The 22,410-nt window shown below is 34.2% G+C and overlaps 1 protein-coding gene across 2 annotated transcripts in view; it reads right to left on the bottom strand.

Annotated features, from left to right (window-relative positions):
- Positions 1-471: 471 nt before the first annotated feature.
- LOC137929481 (prion-like-(Q/N-rich) domain-bearing protein 25) overlaps positions 472-22,410 on the bottom strand; it is a 42,359-nt gene continuing 20,420 nt past the window's right edge. For both annotated transcript variants that reach the window (XM_068772450.1, XM_068772451.1), the window contains exons 2-8: positions 14,558-14,670; positions 7,323-7,457; positions 5,088-5,225; positions 4,578-4,707; positions 4,146-4,282; positions 3,514-3,710; positions 472-1,656 (exon numbers count right to left, since the gene is read on the bottom strand). In XM_068772450.1, the coding sequence (XP_068628551.1) occupies positions 1,498-1,656; positions 3,514-3,710; positions 4,146-4,282; positions 4,578-4,707; positions 5,088-5,225; positions 7,323-7,457; positions 14,558-14,624 (963 nt within the window). In that variant the 5' untranslated portion in view covers positions 14,625-14,670 and the 3' untranslated portion in view covers positions 472-1,497. The remainder of the gene's footprint in view (positions 1,657-3,513; positions 3,711-4,145; positions 4,283-4,577; positions 4,708-5,087; positions 5,226-7,322; positions 7,458-14,557; positions 14,671-22,410) is intronic.

Here is a 22,410-nt window from a genome sequence, read left to right as displayed (position 1 = left end):
AATGTACACGCGAAAAATTTATTTTATTTATTTATTAACACTTTTTTGTACACTGTAAATAATAAATAGAGGAAAACAATTCATATGGTATAATAGGCGGTTTTATCGTTCGAGGCGATATCTACCAGACAACCTTTGGATGGAGATGAGAGACATTAAATTGTTGAATATAATTTACAAACAGCAACTCTTAAGTTTCTGGTCGACTCTTTTCATATGATCAGCGCTCCGAGTCGACGGTGGTAGCTTTACTACTTATAGTATTAAAATAATTGACATTCATAAGCGTATGTAAATGCTTATTTGAATAAAGATATTTTGAATTTTAATTTGAAAAGATAATATTACTTGAATAGATTATTTAAAGGGTGTCCTTCAAGTCGTGGTTCATCCCTACATATCTTATTTGGTAATTCAGAATGATAATAATAAAATGATAAGTTAGGAAAAAGTATAAATGAAACTAAAATATAAAATAAATATAATTTATTTACACACATACAGTGCATTATCTCTTTGGTACAAAACTATTAATCCGTATTAGGCGATATACCAAAAATAATTTATTAAATTGCACTCGAAAAATACTGGTTTAAACGGTGATAAGTATAGACGAAAGTGGTTTACTCATTTTATAATGTATCTAAATTATAACAATAATCAACAATGTTTAAACTTATTTACAACTTAATGATAAACTTCAAAATAAACTAACGACATATTTCAACAACCTACGTACTAATTTGTGCAACAATCTATAAATAATTTAGTATATTTAATTACATTTAGTAATGTTTACATATATCCATCATTATTTTGGGGATCACTGAAAATATCATTGATGTAGTATATCCAGATTAAAAATACAGAAAAAAATAAAATTTAGTATCGTTATCTCTATTAAGTGTTTCTGTCAGAAATATCAAATACATATATAATTGCGAAAATCATTTTTAATGCCAATAACTTAATTTTATTATGCTCTTGTCTTTTTTTCATTAATTAAAAATATTGATTAATAGAAAGTGTTAATTTACAATTTGTTCGATATTATTTGTAAATTATTTCGTTATTGTCAAACCAATACTTACATGTCTCTCTATTACGCCTATTTTACTGATCAAATTCATGTAGTAAAAGATTCTTATATGACTAGGCATAATATAATAAATTGAACGATAAAAATATATTCTGTATGTACAAGTGACCATAAAAACTGAGTTTCTTGTAGATTCTTTTTAGATCAGAATGCTTTTGGAATCTTCATAGCTTCTAGATACAGGGGAACACATATGGATCTTCTGGCGTTGTTATGTCATACACATATGGCCATTTAAAATGATCCTATGTAAATCCTAAGGTATTAAAATAATAATTTATCTCTGAAAATATTACAGGAAAACGTATTATGTATGTACATTACATTTTTTTTACATAGCAAATATTGGTTTTACAATAATTTCTTATTAACGTTGGCAGAACGGTCGTTGGTCGACCCTAGTGCCTCAAAATGGCGGCGACAAGTAAGATGGCGAACAATGGCGGCTGTATATTTCCGGCGCTGTTACCGAAATCCTTCGCGTCCGGTGAACAAGTTTTGCAAGTACAGCGTCCGGATAAACAGTATCCCGGTTCATCTTCCTCCGACACGCATTCCTGTTGAACATTAAATTTAAAATTATGTGAGCTTTTTTACAAGACTCTTTATTTTAACTAAATAAATATCATAAGAATAGTTATTTCATTTGTATTATCTACGTTTCATTGCTTGAATTAAAATTGTAGTTTATGATCCAATTAAAATATGAAATGAATGAACAATTCCCTATAATGTATATTTTTACAACAGTGCTACTGAAATAGTTGCACCACGGCTTAGGAAACCGCGGCGTGGTGGGGGCTGAGGACAAAATGACATGACCGCTGCTGCCGTAGAGGTTTACAGACTGATGGAACGTAGCGGCCGATACTCCCCCGTCACGCCTCGCCCATACCTAAGGCGCGGTACAGCGGTTTCGGTAGCATTATAATTTAGAACTAAGAAAAAATAATTTGATATCTTTTAATGTTTTAAATGTTAACAATTGAATTAAATAAGATAAATTTTAATAATTACAACTGTAGTTTGATTTTCTCTATGAAAGAATATCGATCCATACCATAACTACGGACGTCCAGGAAGGCGCCATTTTACTATTTTTTGACAGAATAAATCGCGGTTTAAGAAACCACGGCTCTGATTGGTCTATTTATTGGAGCGGGCAAAATTAGTGTATTGGCTATTATGAAAAGGAGTTGGACAATTTCTCATTAGATGGCTTTCTAGTGTTCTTGACGGGATTATTTTTTCGATGTAAATTAAGTCGTATTTCTAGTACAAATAAAGACGATATTACACTGTCCCTTTTCAATTACGACCGCTATGATTTTCGATTCCACTTTCAAATCTTTTACGTTCCTTATATGTTACTTGAAGAAATCACTTCATCTTCTTACTAAAACCACGATATCATATTGGTTTTTAGATTAGATTAACAACCTGTAGATGTAAAGTAAAAAGTGTTGTTCATAACGAAATTTTTCTCGTTTTGTACAACTACCATAAATTTTGATTAGGTTTCTCATACCGATATTGTAAATGTAAAATAGAATGTATTGAAAGTATAAAAAACATATATACATAAATAACACGTATAAACATCATTAATTTTAAATTTCGTATTTCATATGGTGTAGATGTAAAATATGATTGGTTGTCAGTACAAATACGCTTGAAATTACCTTTACTCTTTTCCAATATTTAAATTATTTTCTTTCCGTATTTTATTTATTCATAGGTACTGTTTGTAAATGAAACGTGTTGCTAATATAAATAAGGTAGAAATTAACTTGTCCCGCCTTCTACAACTACCATATTTTTTTATTAGGTTTTAAATAACGATGTTGTAGATGTAAAATGATACCTATTGCTAGTACAGATAAGGTCGAAATTATACAAAACTGTGTGAATAAGGTAAAAATTACCCCATTCCAATAAAAGTAGCATCATTTTCGTTTACGTATATCCACATCGATGTTGCAGATGTGAAATATGACCTGTTATGGGTACGAATAAAGTCGTAATTACCTTGATACTTTTTACGTTATTTTGGATCCTACTTTTACTGCTGTTTAAATATCATTTGCAGATTCTACGGGTTTGAGACAACAGGGCGCCTAGCCTAAAAATTTTTAACGTAGCAACGTTCGTATATTCTGAAAAGAGTCTCGGCACGGGTTCCTATATACTTTTACTTCACTGAGTGGGAAGTACGCCGAGATCTTAAATCGCTTCGGTGGATGCTCCATGAAGTTAGCTGTCATTCGATAACACCCGTTTAGTATTCCAACACAAAAACACCCCATGAGGATCGAGCCTCTATTTCGTCGACCACTTCTAAAAACATAAATGCTGCAAGAAATGGCGCGATAAATGTTGAATCGTGTAGCTAGTTCCAATGAGGTGGAATTTACCTCGTCTCTCCTGCACTCTTGGCCGGGACGGCGGCGGTGCCAGCAACGAGGTGGAGTTCCGGCAGCACGCGCGCTATATGCGCAAGCGCAGCTTCCACCGAGACATAGCGCAGCGCCGGGTGAACGAGCGTCCGCTGTACCAGCCAGCCCGTCGCATTGGACGTCATACTCGCAAGGATCATTCAGCGCTTTCACAGCTGCAAATCGTTTAATAAGGACACCAATAAATCAATCCAGTGTTTAATGCACTAATTATAGATGTGAAATAAAGCAGTGAGCTGCCATATAGCAGATTATAGTAGACAATTGTTTGATACGAGAAATAACTCTGTAAGATCAAGTAAATAAAATGCAGTTGAAATCTCACGACTGAAAAGCATAAAAATACAACTAGATATATATAACTGTCCACAAAAGACAAAAATTTAAAAAATAGTACATGTACTTTTCATACACTGCTGTTTGTAGGTAGAAATATCCGCCTAAATTATCTTTTGCAGATCGTTTAATATTATAATAAATTGTAATTTTGGAACTAATTTACATAAAAATTGATGTTTTTGGTTATGATAAAAGCTAGGTTAGCTAAAACTGGAAGAAAGAAGAAGAAAGAAGGCATTGGTTAAACTCACATTCGACACAGGAGTTGGTCTCCTGATGCGCAACCCAGGAGTCTCTGCAGCGGCAGGTGCCTCTGCACTGCAGACCCGCGCCTGCACACTGCAATTCGTCCTCACATTCCTCGCCTAGAGTAGCATCACGCACGCATCTGTGAACGCAATCCATTGCCAGTGATTGGGATAAGTTCCGATAGTAGCTACCTATATCTTCGGGAATTCATCAAGCATAAAATCAATGGAAGAGAGTATAGTGTCGAACATGTGTATAGGTTTTTTCGATTTCGTATTTGAAATTCCTGAAAGATGTCTATTTAATCATTGTCCCATAAATCAACGTCAAGTCAAAAATGAAATAGCAGTGTGTGCAATTTCAAGTAAACTAAATTTAATTAAAGTAATTTAATTTTAAGTATATGGTGTGAGAAAAAAAGGAGAAATACCCACCTAGTTCCGTTGTCTCTGGGGCTGAACTGCAGTTGGCAAGTGCAGTAACCCCTCACACAGAATGCTTGTCTTTCTCCACCTTTCTCTCCCAAATAGCAGTTCTGGTCTACGACGCATCGGTCTCCGATCACTAAAAAGAAGTATAGTTTGTATTAAAACTAATCTAAAGCAAGGTGTAATAATATACATTATTCAATTTCAAGCTCCAAGTGGAACAATCTGCGGTGTTTTGGATTAGGTTATTTAGCGAATTATTTCCATGTTAAGTACAATGTAATTCATGTTACTTATGAAATCAAATGACTCTGACTACCAAGCAGTTTGACCACCCTTGTTAGATCATAGTAAATTAGAAAGCCGTGTTTATATTGACTATTTGAAGATAGTACAGATGTAGTTATTGTCAATTTTGAAAATTAATAGATCTTCTGTTAGTTAATGAGCATTTCTAAGATGGATAATAACGTGACACTATCTTAATACTAACAGACTATGGGTTAAAGGAACTACCTGCAGATTCATAGCAGCGATCGTCTTCTAGATGAGCATTGGAAGCGCACGCGCAGGCACCAGCCGCGCACTCGGAGTGTACTCCCATTGTCGAGTGGCATTGGATGTGCTGTACACACTCCTCACCCATACGAGCCTCTGTGAATTTAACATTAATTGGTTTCATATAACTTTCATCACCACCATTATCATAAGAGGAAGACGTCCACTGCTAGATCTATATCTAGCAGTGGACTGGTAATATCCTCACGTACAAAATTAACTACAAAAGGTTCAAAGTATCATATAAATAAATTATCAACAATAGGTACACTGCTAGATATAAGTCTTTGCAATAAATTTACAATAAAACCTTAATTGATTAAAAGCGCCCTACATCTATCGACCTTAACATAGCTACCTTCAATCTTCTTTTCAATTCTCAATGCTCCAGCAGTATCTATTCCGCTCTTTTCTTGATTCGATCTCATAGAGTAATCCCAAACATAGACATTTACATGTCTCTTTGAGTGACTTAGCTTGAATATAGCTAGCTGAAGCTAAATTGCAATTATAAGAGAATCATAGTAGAAAAAAACAATCGAATTACAAATTAAAGGTATTGGTGACTGGATTTTAAGATGAAGATTTGTGTAAGTTGTTAGGTAGAAAAAACAGTTTTTTTTTTTGCGTTTTTTATATATCAGTGGTATTTTTATAGAACTAAATATATAATAAATTGCTACATGAATGTGCTATCTTAAAAAGTTGGGGCCATTTTGTATTTAATGTCGTTTTAATCCGCAATCTTCAAAAAACTTTCTCCCATTATTTTCCTATTTCTAATGTAACTTAAAAATGTTCCGTGTATTTTCTTTCATTCACTTTTTAGATCGACACGTCAACAATAGAATAATGGCGGGAAATAGTATTCACTTTTTTTTTAAAACGTATTAAGACAGAAGGCAAAAGAAAATATTTTAACTGCCTTTAACTTTGCACTTAAAATATTTTATATAATTTATTTATCACGATTTATAAGCGTTAACATTATTGGTTCATTTATAACTTTATTTATAAATAAACATAATATAGAAACATTTAAATAACAATACAGAAACGCAAATAGCGGTCTTATCGCGTTCCGCATAACTGTTTTTCTACGGCTCAAAGGAGACTAACAGGTTGGTTAATATATTAAACACTCAAACCTGTTTTTGTGTGTTACTTTTTTGAGTGAATTTTATTAGTGCGAATTGCAATCAAACTGAAACAATCGACGACCTGAACATATACCAACTACAAGGTCACTGAAAAAGTCAATTCTTATTAAGTGCGAGGTAATATAAGTCAGTTTACCACAACAGTGCTCGCGTATTGTGAGACTAGAAAGTATAAGGATATAATACATGGTTGCACAGACTTATTAAGACTAGAGGCCACTCGGGAAAATCATGAACTGATGGCGGGCCGGCCGCCAGAAGTGTAGGTAATTAAATTTTTGTTTTTATTCTGGAATAGAATTCAATATTTTTCGAATATACGAGAGTATTATTTTTGCTGTCTGCGGGCCACCGGTATTCGACCGGCGGGCCGAGGTCTGTGCGTCCATGGTATAAGATTGAGCAATTCCTAATTATTTAATAAGGTTTTGAGTTATTTTCAATATGAGACATTTTTATGACGTCTCCATTCACCAAAAAAACACGTATTAATTTTATTCCGAAAACTATTTTTATAGCTAAACCGTGAAGTATTGATAAGTTATCTTTTTCGATTTCAGGTTTTCGGTGTAAATGGTTGTCTTATTAATAAAATAGTTAGGATGAACGGGAATAATGTAAGAATAACGCAAGGCTTACGTTTGAAGATGAAGGTATTTGATCGATGTGTGTTGCCGAATATGATATACATGAGAAGGCTTAAGGTAACGCAGAGTGCAATGGATCAGAAATGATGAGACCCGCAGAAGAACTAAAATCACCAACGTAGCATAGAGAATTGTTCATCTGAAGATGGATGGAAGATGGCCATTGGAACCGAAAGGTACTCGAGTGGCGACCACGAGCCTGTAGACGCGGTGTAAGTAGCCTCCCCCCCCCCCTCGGTGGTCCGATGACAGGATTAAAGTCGCGATAACTCGCTGGATGCGAGCAGAGCAAGACCAGTCACCGTGACAATCTTTGAGAGAGGTCTATGCGTTACAGTGGGCTCAGCTGAAACGAAGAATGAAAGACTTGATTTACAAAAACTAACCTTTTAAGCAACCCTTGTGAGTACTATTGACGGCCGCGTATACGAAGCCATCCTTGCACACGCAGTAACTGCTGAGCCGGCAAAAGGCGTTGTCTGGACATTCCATGTCCACATGGCAAACGTTACCAGTTCGTCCTGTAACAATACAATACATTTTTACTTTATCACTCCTGACAACAACTGCATATTGCGGTGGGTTGTCGATGACCGATGGGGCTCTTAGGTTCTGAAGTTATTACCACGGCCCGGCAAATAATCGTCCTCTCACCAGGTCGAACAGATGACGTTGTTAAAGTCGTTTCAAGACCTTGAATGCCAGACGCTTTCTACAGGTCCTTGACAATTGGTGATACTATCACACTGCAATTATTACTATTATAGAGGCCTAATTTTAATTTAACTTAATATTCAGACAGTTAATATGATTGAATTAATAATTGGAAATATTTATAAATTTCTTTTAAAACCAACGACTCGTGTTAATAAATAAAGACGTGTTATCACGATACAGTGACGTCAAAATAGAGAAACATAGGGGTATACACGATTAGCAGGTCTAGGTGAGATATAGCTTGAGCACGCATCTGATCTTCGATTGAATATACGGGTATAGCGTTTATCACACTAGTAAAACTAACTTACATCATTAACTAATGATTTAAAAACAAACAAACCATCACAAGGACGTCATGCTATTATTATAAGATGTCATGTATTAAAATTTCCTAATAATACAATGGTTAATGATGTAACCAGTGAAAAATCTACACGCATTGTTAAGATCTCTCTTAAATGGCTACAGATGTTAATGAATGTTCCATCGCATGTCATAATCAATTCAAACCGAAACACGAGACTAATTCTGCGCAATGCGGAAGATAATCTTGTGAATTTTTCGAACATGAAATTCATTCGTGATTCTTTATCTGTAAACGACTGAAAATGTATACAATTTAAATGGAATTCAGTTTACTATTCCATCTAAATTATTTAAGTGTAAAATAAATACAGCAATGTTTTAAGACGAAGGTATTTGATCAATGTGTGTTACCGGTGATGACATACGGATCCGAGATGTGGTCACTTACGACGGACCTCATAAGAAGGGCCAAGGTCACCCGAAGAGTAATAGAGAGGGCTATATTCTAAGTTTCGCTGCGAGATCAGAAACATAAATGAGGAATTCTGCAGAAGAACTCGTTTAAAGGGGCACATTTGTGCAACCGGTGACAGTTGGGGCCGAAACGTTTTTTTTTATTTTATTTAATGAAGTCTTCGCTATTGGGTACTTCTCCTTCTACCCCTATCTGGTTGGCGACAGGGTTTTTATTTTATTAATAATTTTTTCATCTTTCTTTTTTTATTTCCATTCTCTTCTTTCATTAGTCACAATATGTATCTTGCTTCTCTTTCATTCAACAATTCGATCTAGTTTTCTAGGGCCGAAAGTTTCGCGAGTGGAGATCAAGAGTCGATAGACGCGGCGTGGGTTTTAATTAAGGTCATGGAAAGTCGCCGAATGTACAGTGGGCGTCCACCAGCTGAAAAGAAGAAACAGAAGAAGAAAGTAATTGAGCCACGGAGGTAGCTGTGCTTGGAACTTCTTTACTAGATCGAAACACGAATGTGGAGAGCCGTAGATGAACGAAAATATCCGATATAGTCCAGCGAATTGGCAAGTTCGAGTGGTGGTGGGCATGCCATATAGCATGCAGAACAAATAGCGCCCCAAATAGAAATCCACCCATAGGGTGCACAGATGATATTATTACAGTCGTTGGTAAACTATGGTTGTCGACCGCGTCCCGTCTTATTGTAAATCTATGAAAGAGACCTATGTTCAGCAGTTGAGGTATGGCTGACTGTCGAAATGCTCAAAAAGCAAACACAGTTGATTTTGTTTCGTAAGAATATGATGTATTCAGACGATTTTTTAAAAAAAAAAAAGAGTTGTTCGTTATGTAAGTTATATAACAACAGACGTATTGATTCCATCAATCTAAGAACACCTTACACCGTCTACCACGTACACGGTAAAGCACTTAGTTTAGATTCAAAAGATAATTATATTTAGATGTTATTATCAGGTGTTTGCTTGAGTTACAAATGTTTACCCGGCGATGTTTGCTTTGCGTACCTAAAGGTTTTATCTTACTCAAGGTTGCCTATGGTATGCATGGAAATGTCACTCACCGCGTATTGTATGCGAGCGAAGGGAGAGTGTGATTGACAAGACGCACATGAGATACTTGAGAATAGATGTTTGTCTTACTCCTCGATCTTAAGCAATCTACCTCATAAATCGACTAGCCGTTGCGTACATACTATTACAAGGCTTATTATGTTAATATATATTAGTGGACAAACATAGTGGTGTTTTGTAATAAAGAACAAAGCTAGTAAAATAAGCTATAAGGATATAAATTATGTGTTTCCAAATATAGATATTACAAAATCGTTAGATCATAAAAATTCTTCCGATAACGAAAAGAAAATTAAAAAATTCTTACATCACCAGGGATTCTTAATGATCATATAGTTTCAGAATTAATTGCTCTAACAACAGTATTAAAGACATCTAGGGAAATTATCGTAAAATTAAAAAAAAAACTGTCGCTAAAATGCGTTTGGAATAATCATAGCTATCATAGCTAGAAGAGATCAATTTGATTCTAGTTACTATCAAATTGGACTCCTCTCAAGTCCACTAGTGATAGTGTGAGTGATTCAAAGAGGACGTCTGATAGTCTATTCAATCGAAAGCCTAATTTTATTTGGTTACAAAGAGAGTCATGTCGATAGAATAGTACTAGGAAGAAATAAATGTTTTTCTAGTTTACTTGAGACTAAAAATTAGAATATTTTTAATTAATCGGATGCGTAACGATGGGAGTAATTTAGTTAATGAGGTAAAAACAGAAGTGGCCTATCAAATTACCTTTCACTGAGCTGAGAATGATTATTTTGCTACGGTCGGATTCGAATCTAATGGCGAAGCAAAGAGAAGCGACGATCTCGTCTGGTAATAAATTTTATCTTATTCCTGTGGACCTACATAGGTTTTTTTTTTTATAAAATGTCGGTATATAAACCACCTGTATTGAAAATCATTTAAACTTTGAGAAACAATGTCGTAAAGTAATTTTAATGTTATCAAAAAGCTATTACGGCTATTATTTTCGTGCTAGAAAAAGGTGTTCGGCCCAGTTTCGGCATTATTCGACTAGAGAGAATCGATGTATCGGTAGATAATATCGATATGGTCGAATCGATTCTATTAAAACGCGGCGTTGTTGTTTTGTCCTATTTTTGTTAACGGAAATTAATACGGTACATATTTTTTAGTTTAAAATTAAGATCTTTGTTAATTAATAACTAAATGAGATACTAATTTTGTAGTGTACGTGTCTAATTTTGCTTCTATTATTAATGTGTTATATTTCTTTCTATTTATTTAGAAATGAACATCAGGAGCAGATGTATTAAAACGGTATAACTAAATAATGGTATTTCATTTTATTTATATTATCATTTTTATCATTATATTGGCCACTAGACGCTCATTGCAAGGTATAGGCCTCCACAAAAAATGGTGACCGGACTTGCGCAAGCGCACCCGTGTTCAGCAACTTCCGCGATATCGTTGGTTCACCTGGTGGGTGACTTACATATGCCGCGTCTACCGTATAATCAGCGTGTAATGTATATATTTATGTATATTACATATATATACAATTCAAATAAAATTGATTACATAAATTGTATTTTTAGAAATTATTTTTTAGGTTTAACTATAAATTTAGTGTATGTCTCTACCATTTTTCACAATTTTGCACAGTAAAATTCCGTTTGCCGCCCGCCCACTTAATCATTTCATTAAGTCTTAGAGGAAATTGTGTAACTTTATCATTGTTTTACTTATTAATTATATTTTTGTAATGAATTGGACAATTCTAAATGATAAAATAATACAAATGTGGTTGATTAATGATAGATTAGTTCAAATTCTCAAAAAGAGTGACGAAGTCTAATATATAAGTGAAATTCAGAAGCTGAACTACTTTTTATTATTATGATCCATGTTCCACAGACATTAGAGCCCGTGCCTTTGTTTTTTACATTTACAGATTCTTTTTTTGTTTACATTTTTGCATGTTACAGTGTTTAAGTAAAAAAAGTACGTCTCTTAATTTATTTTGATGACGTCCTAACAATATCTTGTTTTTAAGATTACGTTTCGTGCGACTACTTCCTTATCCCTACTCCATATTGTCCTCAAGTTGTACGCCAATATTTGTGCGATGGTTGCCGTATTTACATCGATGAATGTTGCGATCGCATCTTGAGTCTCGTCTGTGTAATATACGTACGAGTACTTATGACATGATATTGCTACCACCGTATGATGAACAATTATACAGCCGGTGTTTGCTGTTTGACGGACAACGATGATCACCTTGATCCTGCAGTACTTTGAACACATTGTTATGACGGTGAAGAATTAGCTTCAACTATACCTTAACGGAGTGATGTCAGTAGTCTCAACAACACTCGTCTACCCTCAACAACAAATTTTTAATAATCAACCTTAAGACTAAGGTGTGTGATTTAAATGATTTAATAAGGCACTGAATTGTGACCTCTCATTGTAAATCCCATAAGTAAGTTCACAGTCAACCAAGCAGTTACTGACAGAACTTTGAACCTGTATATGGACGAAGAAAACCGACAAAGCTCGCCGGTCTAGCAGTTTGACCACGGATTGGCTGGCGTAGTTTATAACGCCTTATTAGAGGAAAGAATGAAATACATAAGGCAATACAGAAGGCTCCGAAAGAATGACGAAATTGAGACTTTAGTAGCACAGCCAAATATCATTGGCGAATATAAAGCTCAACGAATCCGCTGGCTTGGTCACTTGGCGCGAATGTGATCGGATCGGAGTGTGAAGTTAGCGTACCTGGAAAAACCGAGGGGTCGAAGACCAGTGGGTAGACCTAGGTATCGCTGTATCGATCGCTATGAGGCAGACTTGCGCGAATTGAATGTCAACCAATGGCAGACGATGGCGCAAGATATAGGAAAATGGAAGTCTCTCGCTTCGGAGGCCAAGAACCATTTTGGGTTACTGAGCCAGCGGAGTAAGTAAGTAATAAAATACATTGAGAAGGACGAAAGATGTGTATGGAAAAAAAATATTAAGTAAATAAAGACCCTGTCCACTCATGATAGGGGTTAAAACAGAGGTCCCAAAAATGAAGGCATTAAAAAAGTCCACTTAAAAGTTGGACTGACCTTTTCCGCTTCCAGGCGATCTTATTTAAAATCTATGGGAGAGACACATATCTAGTAGATATCCAAGTGCCAAATATAAGACGTGATCCGGCTAGTTACAAAACACGTGTTAACCCTACAATAATTATTTTTAACTAACAAGCGATTTTACAATGCAGTCACGGTAACATATATGCAAGTGCTAGTTTCTCATTCAAAAAAATAAAGTTTAATGCAAATATTACAAGGTAAATAGATTAATAGAATTTCTTTAGTTATTTAAATAGAATGATAACGTAGTCTGAATTGCTATTTGTATTTGGCAATATTGCGAGTGCGTCTTGGGTTATTTGGGTCGCTTCAGTTATGTCGATCATCGCTACGCACGCGCCTTTTAAAATAAAGTGGGTCGGACGGGTTGGCGATGCGATTACCTTATCGTCTTGGAATCGGGGACGTGTACTTGTTTACTGCATACTATAGTACGTTCACTGCAAGGCATAAGATATTTACGAAGTGATATACTATAATCGGCATGATTAGAAGGCGAGTTGGCGATCGCAAAGTGCCATTAGAGACTCTGTTGCCCATCCTCTGGAAAATTGTGTGCAGTGGCAATCCTATATAATAAATATACAAAACTGTTAGTTATATTAGTTTATATTCCGGGAATTGAATTCACTACGTCTTTGCTACATATATACCTACCTGTGTAAACGCCAATGGTGTAAGCTTTTCTGTTTGTTGCTATATAAGCCTTTTTTGAAGGCTTTTCTTGATTGTTAGACTACAACCATTCAAAAATAACAGCCTGTTAATAATGCAAACCACTGAACCACGCGTAGGAATTATTTTCTTTTGGTAATAAAATTACAATCTATATTTATTTATGCAGAAGTTTCAAATTACATTTCGTGCGTATTATGTGTTTGTGGTAAATAAACAGTTCAAAGTTCTTACACGAACGCTAGTTACGTAACATTCATTACTTTGTATTTGAAATTGTTAGTTTTCATGTCTGTGAATGAATAATGCTAGTAAAATGGAGATTATATCTAAAAATAGCATTAAATAAATTCAAATGGTTATTTCATTGTTCTATTATTATGATATTAGGATATACAGTCGTTGCTCATTCAAAGCGAAGATTTGAAAGCTGTCGCTTGACAAGCTAACGGAATCATCACGATAGATGGATTTTATTATTTATTATATTTATATAAATAGTATATGTAGATATTTAAATACATATATTATGGTATAGCCATTAGTATTTTTACATAAGGTGTTTTATCTTTATTGATGAATTTACTTTTTTGACTTTTATGGTAATAACTTGTTTCACCTACCTTCATTACTTTATCTCTACACCGCTCCAACGGTTAATTGGCAGAGAATGCCATCTGTATTAGGTTCGCCATTATACATAAAATGTATAAAAAGTGTTTTAAAATAAAATTTATTACTAATTACAGATGTTTCGCGTAAAAAAAAACCAGTTATTCTATTTTCAATGTGCTATTTGCTGTTAACTAGAAATCGGTTGACAAACGAGTTTTTTAATCTGTGATAGATTCACTCACATATAAGTGCATCATTTGTGTAGTAAATATTATGTATATGTATATATTTTTACAGATTCGTGTCAGACCTATTTACTCATCATGATATCTCAGGAAATATAAGACGTAGAGACTTGAAATTTGGAAGGAATATTTTATTTGCCAAGTAAAGGTCAGCTAAGAAAGAATTTTAAGATTGAACCTACAGTGGGATTGAGAGAGCGGTCTTTAAATTCGCTAAACAGACGGGGACAGCTTGTATAATATTACATATATTAATATAACAATGACACTCTAAAACTATGATAAGAATATAATTTATAAATAATCATTTTTGGATTTTGACATTTAATAATATCAAAATGTCAAAAAGTACAGATAATAGAAAAAGCTACTTACTTTTTTCGGGGCCTTGAGCAAACGCAAGCCCAAAGAGGACAAAGAAGCACAGCCACCGCGCCGCCATTACGTGACGTCACACCAACCCCTCCAGCAACAAGCACTCCTCACGTCTACAACACAGAGGTAGAATTGATGAGAACCTCCGCAATCTGTGCGCCGATAAGATAAATTATCTCGGAGTGATTAATTAAGTATGATAGGAAAAATACTTTGCGGTCACGAGATGAGCTCCGATGGTGGGGGTAAAACAATGTAACTAGCATCTGTTAAAATTTTATTTATTTATTTCGAATAGGCACGCCAATATAGTACCTAAATTAATTGCCATAATTATGCAAGCTTATATCTGTACGTTAATAGCTAAATAACACAAAAGACAATATTAAACTGTCTTTATAATGATAAAACTAGATATGAACAATCTCTTGTAGGTAAAATTAATTATAGTCAATATAGTACTTTCATTACAGTAATATTGTTGGAGAAGTGAAAAGTAAAGTAAGGCGATGATAATTATTTTATTTATATGCCAATTACAAAACCATTCCATTGAAGACAATAAAAAAATAACCATTTTTTAAAAATATTGACTTACAAGTCAGTTAGCTTAGAGCAGGAAAATGAAAATTTATTTTACTCGACAAATAACACATCCAAAGTCGTTAAAAATTATGGACTAGTAGATAGAAATTATAATATCATAATATATTACAGTCTATAATAAATTAAAACTTATTTGTATATGTTTAATAATATATCTTCCGTTTTAATTACACAATTTCATTAATTATTTATTTCAACTGAAGGAGAGAGTGTTGTTAGTATCAAATAGAGTTAAAGCCTAAGCAATTTTTATTATTAATAATTACTATCTAAATTAATCCTCGTAACATTATTGACGATTTTTTTCTTTTTAATAATATTTCACTAATTGACGAACATTTGAAAACAGCGCCATCTATCGATCGTAAATTAAATCTGCAACTTTTTTCGCACCTTCCGGTTTAGTGCCCCGTGGCGCATAAAAACCACTACTGTGACAATCCAGCGAAGCGTGTGATCGTAAATTAAAAAAAAAATACTGTCCATTATGGCGTCGTCGAGCGTAAAACAAAAGATGACGGGGGGGGTCTTTACTGAAAAGGAATTTATATTACATGATCGTTATGCTCTAATGATTCCGGTCCCGGTTCACACGGGACGCAGCATTGCGTAGCTGTATGCGTGCATTGGATATCGGAATGCTTTACGTAATTACGTAGGCGGATGAACATTTCAGAACGCAATACACCTATCCACCGATTTACACGGTAGATACGTTCCTGAGAAAAACGTGTAAATAGAAAATTAAAAATTTTCAAGAGAAAACCGTGTAAATCGAAAAACTTGCAGAAAATGCATAATTTTTGCTATTTAACAGTTGTGATTTTTTTTTTCAATATTTTTAGATGTACACAGAAATAAAAATAAAATGCATTGACAAATTAAAATATTTAATATATTACGGAAACACCGTTTTTTTATTTAATTACAATATACATTAAAGAGAAGAACGAAAAATAAAACCAAAGGTATTTTATTATCCTTTATCACTGTCAGAAATTACTCTCATTATTTTTTTCGGAATCGAAGGTTCGAATTCACTTTCATTACTCGAAGTTATTTGTGCTGATTCGATGTTTGAAACAGAAATATTTACATTATGAGAGATGGTAATAAAATCGGTTATTAACAATTGTTACGAATTTTTTGTAAGATCTTTGTAAACTTCTTCATAATGAGCCAAGTCAGCACATAAGCTCGGGATTCCCCGTGGAATAGCACAGCATACGTGTTCAATCACAGTAGCATTTAGTAGAGTGCGATAAAAACAAAAAAAAAACTTATTTCGAAAAACCGTGTAAAAGCGAAAACGTGTAAAACAAGTACCGTGTAAATCGGGGATGGGTGTACTCTTAATAGATATTACTGATAGCAGGTCACACACACGAAGACATTTAAACTAGATAAACCACAGTTTACTTTTATACATAAAAAGCTAGCTTACACTGCTACTCAAGTAGCATTTGCACTTTCCGTGAGTTCAAGGGTGCTTAGCCTAAAACCTCTTTTAAGTTACCCAACCTCCAGGGCCTACGGGAAAGTACGTTTTTTAACAATCCTAATTTATATCGCTAGGGTGTTTTGCTTAGAATATGTTTTTCTTTTCGCGTTTACTGAGCACTGATAGTTGGGAGAGGTATTGCCGCTATTTGATACGGATCTTACTTCTCCCAGCTGCGAGTCACGACAGCATTTCATTTTAATACAATTTTTCTCATAGGTAAAAACAGTTAAAATTTATATACCTAAAAAATTACATTCTACAATAGTTTTTACATCACATTTCTTATATTTTATTTGACATACCCTTTAGGGTGTTTTATTTACAATTTTCTCACTGTTCACGAGTATAAAGCATGATTTTGTATAGCAAAATCTTCATTCACAACAACATACATAGCTATCGCCCAGGTTCTGGATATTTCACATTTATCGATATCATATTTCGCTATATTTTAATGACAGTTAACATTTACCTAGATTAATTTACGATATAATAAGAAAATTTAACGAACTGTTTTATGTCTTCGCTTATTTAGATATGAATAATCAAATTTATGACAGTTGGAATAATTCAGAATACAAGTCTAGTATTACAGTGAGATCAAAACTAGATGAAAAGTGTAAACAGTGTAAAAAACTATAAACATTTTAAAATGCAAATTATAAACACGGTATTAAAATTTGGAGGTCGTAGATGTGATGTTTTACAATCACTTGCTAACAATAGAGACGGACAGGGGCCGTGAGAAAAGCGATAGACATCTAAAAAGACTTTTGAAGTCCACATCCGGACACAATTATGCAGCGGACTATGCTCGAGTTCCCCAGGGAGCCCTCAAGCTTAGTTAAAGTAAAGACTTAAAACCTGGAGAACTAAACACCTGGAGCAGATTAAGTGCCTTTCGAGAGCTGCACCTCTAAAACAGTCAAACGTCAAATCCAGAAAATGTAAATTACATTAAAGGGGTCGAAGTGAAAAGTTCGTAATATTATTTTGTGAGAAATAATGGGAATTTACACGATATCAATAGCTGTATAGGTACTCATAAAAAGAGATTTCTCTTTTTAATCGAACCAAGAATGTGGAAATCCGAAGAAGAATGAAAATTGGATGCTTGTTTAGATACCAAGTTTAAGTGATAGTAAATAGGTCACATAGCAGATCGTCGCTGTTGCCTTACGGTTTCGGAGTAGAAAAAAACTTCGCCTAGAAGGTGGATAGAAACCTTAATAAGGTTTTTCCTGATGGTCAAGTTGACCTATAGCTCCGCAAAGTCGTACTGGACACAGTTCTGGTACAAATGTTCACGAGAGACGGAGGATTCTCGAAGTACCAAAAATTCAAGGTTAGTCTCACGTACATCCATGACCCAACGGTGAACCAAACTATGCACTATCACAGTTTTTCGCGGTATCAGAACGGTTTGAGAAATAAAGATAAATATAATGAAGAAATATAGAGCTAGGGAATATTACAGCCGTAGTTAGTGAAGATGGTTGACGCCATGCTTTTCTAAAATACTACAAGTAAATTGAGAGAAAAGAATTAAAAATAAAACTTGAAAAAAAATAGCTATAGAATAGTATAAATAAACAATTGTACCGGTGTGTAAAATAAGAACGAAAAGGAATGGTGTGTTGCGAAGAAGCCTAGAAGAGGGAATGAGAGATCATAAGGGGGATAAAACAGGAGAAGAAAAATAAAACTCTATGTTAAAATAATTATTGTAAAATCTCGGTCTCAAGGTGATAGGGAGACGAGTGACCATAAAAACCCAAAGTTGTTGAAACACGTTATGCAGACCGCTTCTATCCTCACTTGAAATCTACGAAGGAGGTCTATGTCCAACACTTCCTATAGCTAATATGATGTGGATACTATAGTTTGGTATAAAACGCGCGTTAACCCTTAAAGAATAAATAACTATCAAGCAATATGTGAATAGTTGTGTAAACACGAAGCCATGACCGATCTCAGCAGCATTTTATATTCGCACAGGGATCGTGTTATGAAATCTTATAACTTCAAAAACAAAGCCGTCGGTGGACGTCAAAGGTTAACCGTGAGAAAACGCTCACAAAGTAACGTACGTTGACTTATAAAATCAAAATTAACTTTATTTATTACATGTTAAGGTATAATATACCTTATTCTGTACGAATGGGAATTATTTTTTTGGTGGATTAGTCATATAGTCTATCAAAAGAAAGCTTACTTATAAGAATGTAAAATCTATGTACATAAAATGTAATATGTTTAAACTATTTTGTAAATATATCTTAAGCAACAAAGGAAATGGAGGCTGTGTCACAAGAGAGATCTTGAAGAAGACAAAAAAATGAATAAAGATGGCGAAAATTGAAACATTTTCACAATTAAATCGATTTATGAGACAATGGTCGAAGCGTTGGATACGGTCAACTTGCGCAAATGTACAATCGCAACAAAAACTGTTCTGTGACACCTAAATTTATTTTATATTTGCTTTATTAAAATAGTAATGCAGAGAAAGTTGGGATTGTGCAAATATGTATTAAATCGATGCAAGTATTTGTTATACGAAATTTGTGTATATCATTGTTCATTAATTAAGGAACTAGTTGTTAGGACAAAGTAACATTCGCAAATAAAGATTAGATAGAATAAGATGGGAGTATCAAGTTAAAATGGTAATTTATATCATTGTTGCAAGTGAGTTTTTCAATCTTATTTTTGCACAGTCAAAACGGTTTACATTAAAACCTTTTCGAAAAGAATATGGAACACGTCAAATGTTTAAACAAAATTTGCAATAAAAAGCTTCTTTACTAGAGACTTTTTATTGCAAATTTTGTTTAGACATTGACTTTACTAGGGACTACATTTTTAATACTATATTTATTGATTTTTATACGACGACATAATCAAGGTCGCGGGAAATCGCTGAGTTCCTCGCATTGGGCGTCTATCGGCTGACATAATTGACCGAATGAACGAACGAATGAATACTAAAAATTTTAATTTTTGTTTCAATTATTTGACGTATAACATTAGTTGTATATTTATTTTTCTCTTCAAATATACCGCGAGCTCATTCTACTTAAATTGGAAATACAAAAGATATTAATGTTTGACTTCATCTCGGAATATCTATGACATACCGTCCAACGACTTAGAACTGCCTGTTAGTGTAGCCAAATAGTAGTAATTGTGTATGCGACTGTACATGTCGGTATCGAGTGGATAACGAATTACATTGCGTCGATCGTGACCGTCGATAAGCGACGCCGGAGCGCATCGTCACGCCCGCGCCAAAGGGCACCGGCAGAGCCCCAGTCGTTTCGTATTGTTGCCTGTCATTCATCTACAATTGTATTGACGCTTACATTTCATTTCAGGTTAATTTCGGCGCCGGCGTTAAAACCTTTTTCGTTATTAGCGATCTAATAACGATAAAGGTTTCGTCATGACCTTGGTCGGCAGGCAGACTTACTCTCAAAGTTCGATGGAAATAAATAATGCATTCATATACCTTTTGACAAAAAATAAAATCAAAAAATCGTTTTGAATAGTTTGCATATTTTAATTCCTTTTTTAAATGAAGCGTTCCAAAACTTAGCGTGTCTCCAAAAAAGCGACAATAAAGGTTTACGTATTATTATAGTGATAAATGTTAGAAAAATAGCGATTTACACAAGGTTTGCTATAAAAATAGAGACCAGCTTGTTATACCTAACCTCTCGGTTCTATAAAATTCCTTTGTAGGCAACAGTGGACGCTTTTATAATGACATCCCCTGTGCCATAGAATAAATGCAATAAATGTAAAGACTTCATCAAAGAACGTACGCTTAACGTATAAATCACTTTCGTAAGTCCTCCCTCAAAAGCAGTCACTTAGTACATGATCTACTGTTCTTTTATAAAATATTAATTGGCTTAATCTTTTGTGAGAACCTTTTTTGTCTCGACGCCCAATGAAATCTATCCTGCGTGGGTCCCATAATTGGACAAACATTAGCTGCACTCTCGTATCTCACGAATGTGCAGATCTTTTAATAGAAAATTTATAAATATTGCCTGACATCGATACTTTTTGCGACTCTTATAGAGCCTTTAGACCATCTTAATAAATCATTGCATCCATTACAGATTTTTAATTTTAATTGAGTATTTTAAGCACCTTAAAGAAAATTGCGCGCGAAAACTTTTCGAATTAAAACCTCTTTTGGAGTCTAAAGTCGAAAGCTTGATGATTGCTCTTACGTACGACCACTTCTCTTCAATCTTTTTTCTAACTAGTTTATTTTGAATTTATGTGGTCTGATCTTTCTACAATGTTAAAAGTAAATTTTAATGTTATGTCGCCTATAAAGGAAAAGATAATATAACTATTATTTATGAGGTTAACTTTAATGTAGTGTTTATTTATGTATACTGCTGGTGTACCTAAATAAATAAATTATATTAAATCAAATAAATAAAACGTACTAAAATATAAAAGATTTTTAACAATGTAAATTGAAATCAATTTCTTTGAATACAATGATATGGATGTTTGTGTAGATGAACACAAAAAACTGACATTGTTTGTTGAGGGCCAAGTGAACATAACCACAAAGCTCAATTTGGTACTAGTTTTTATCGAACTAGGCTCTTCCGGAACTTTTCGAAGTGATATTTGGAATAGATTAATGTGGAAAATAAAGTGAATTAAATCACAGCCTCTTAGCACTAAGTTCATCATCATTATCAGTCGTCACACGTCCTCTTCTGGACATGGGCCTCCTCCGCCACAGATTTCCAATAGGACGTCCTTGACTAGGTGGTCCATCTACTGTGTGAGTGGAGGTTCTATGTTGCGCTTACCGGTCCGTTGTACTTACTGATACTCTAGAACCTAAAAGCCTTTTCTGTTTTTGGAGGACTTCGCTCCGATTCCAAGGTCCAGATGAAGGGAGGGATAGAGGGAGCAAACATCGCCATCCTAATGGGTGATGACAATCTGCGTTCTACATTTCTAGAGTATTGTAAAACAGTAATGCAGATCACAATAAATAGGAATAAAACTCAATCTCGATACTAAGGGTCGGTAAGACACGCGGGAAATAAACAAAACTGTTAATATAAATCATATTAAAAGTAATACAAGGAAAGTATTGAAAATTAAAAAAAGAATGATTTTTAACTGTAATTGTAATACTAGAAATAAAGTATATTATGTAAATATGAGTCGTGAATTAAAAATAATATAGATGAGGGAAGTAAGACGATGAATGGAAGAAGATTTGTAAATGAAAAAGATAGAACACGTGAAGAAAAAAAGAAAGCGTGAAGGAAGGAAGAAGCATGGACACGTGACATCCCTGTCCCACACATGGTAAGGGAAGGAATAAAAAAATCTTAAAGCGTAACTAAAACTGTCTATCCTTTTACTACATTACTACTACACTTATTAATAGTATTAAAAGAGATTAAAAATTATATATAATCAAAGTGAACGTGGCACCAAAATGTATTATGGTCATTGTATATCGGATTTCGCATAGCAAGTGCATCCGGTGCATTCACAGTAACGGCTGGCCATAACTTGTTCTCGAGTTAGGGTTGTCAAAACAGACTTCGTGTCATATCTATTTATCTTTGATTATTTACGTCTATTGTACGTGATATAGTCTACAATAGGCTAGATGAACTAGGCTGAGATATGTGAATGTTATCTATTTGTAAGTGCTTTTGAGCTAAAGAACACACTGATTTTTAGT

The sequence above is a fragment of the Battus philenor genome, unplaced genomic scaffold (assembly GCF_028537555.1).
Source record: "Battus philenor isolate CCGP_79_NKW_IND1 unplaced genomic scaffold, ilBatPhil1.0.hap1 SCAF_5, whole genome shotgun sequence".
NCBI classification, from domain to species: domain Eukaryota; kingdom Metazoa; phylum Arthropoda; class Insecta; order Lepidoptera; family Papilionidae; genus Battus; species Battus philenor.
This window is presented reverse-complemented; position numbering and strand designations above follow the sequence as displayed.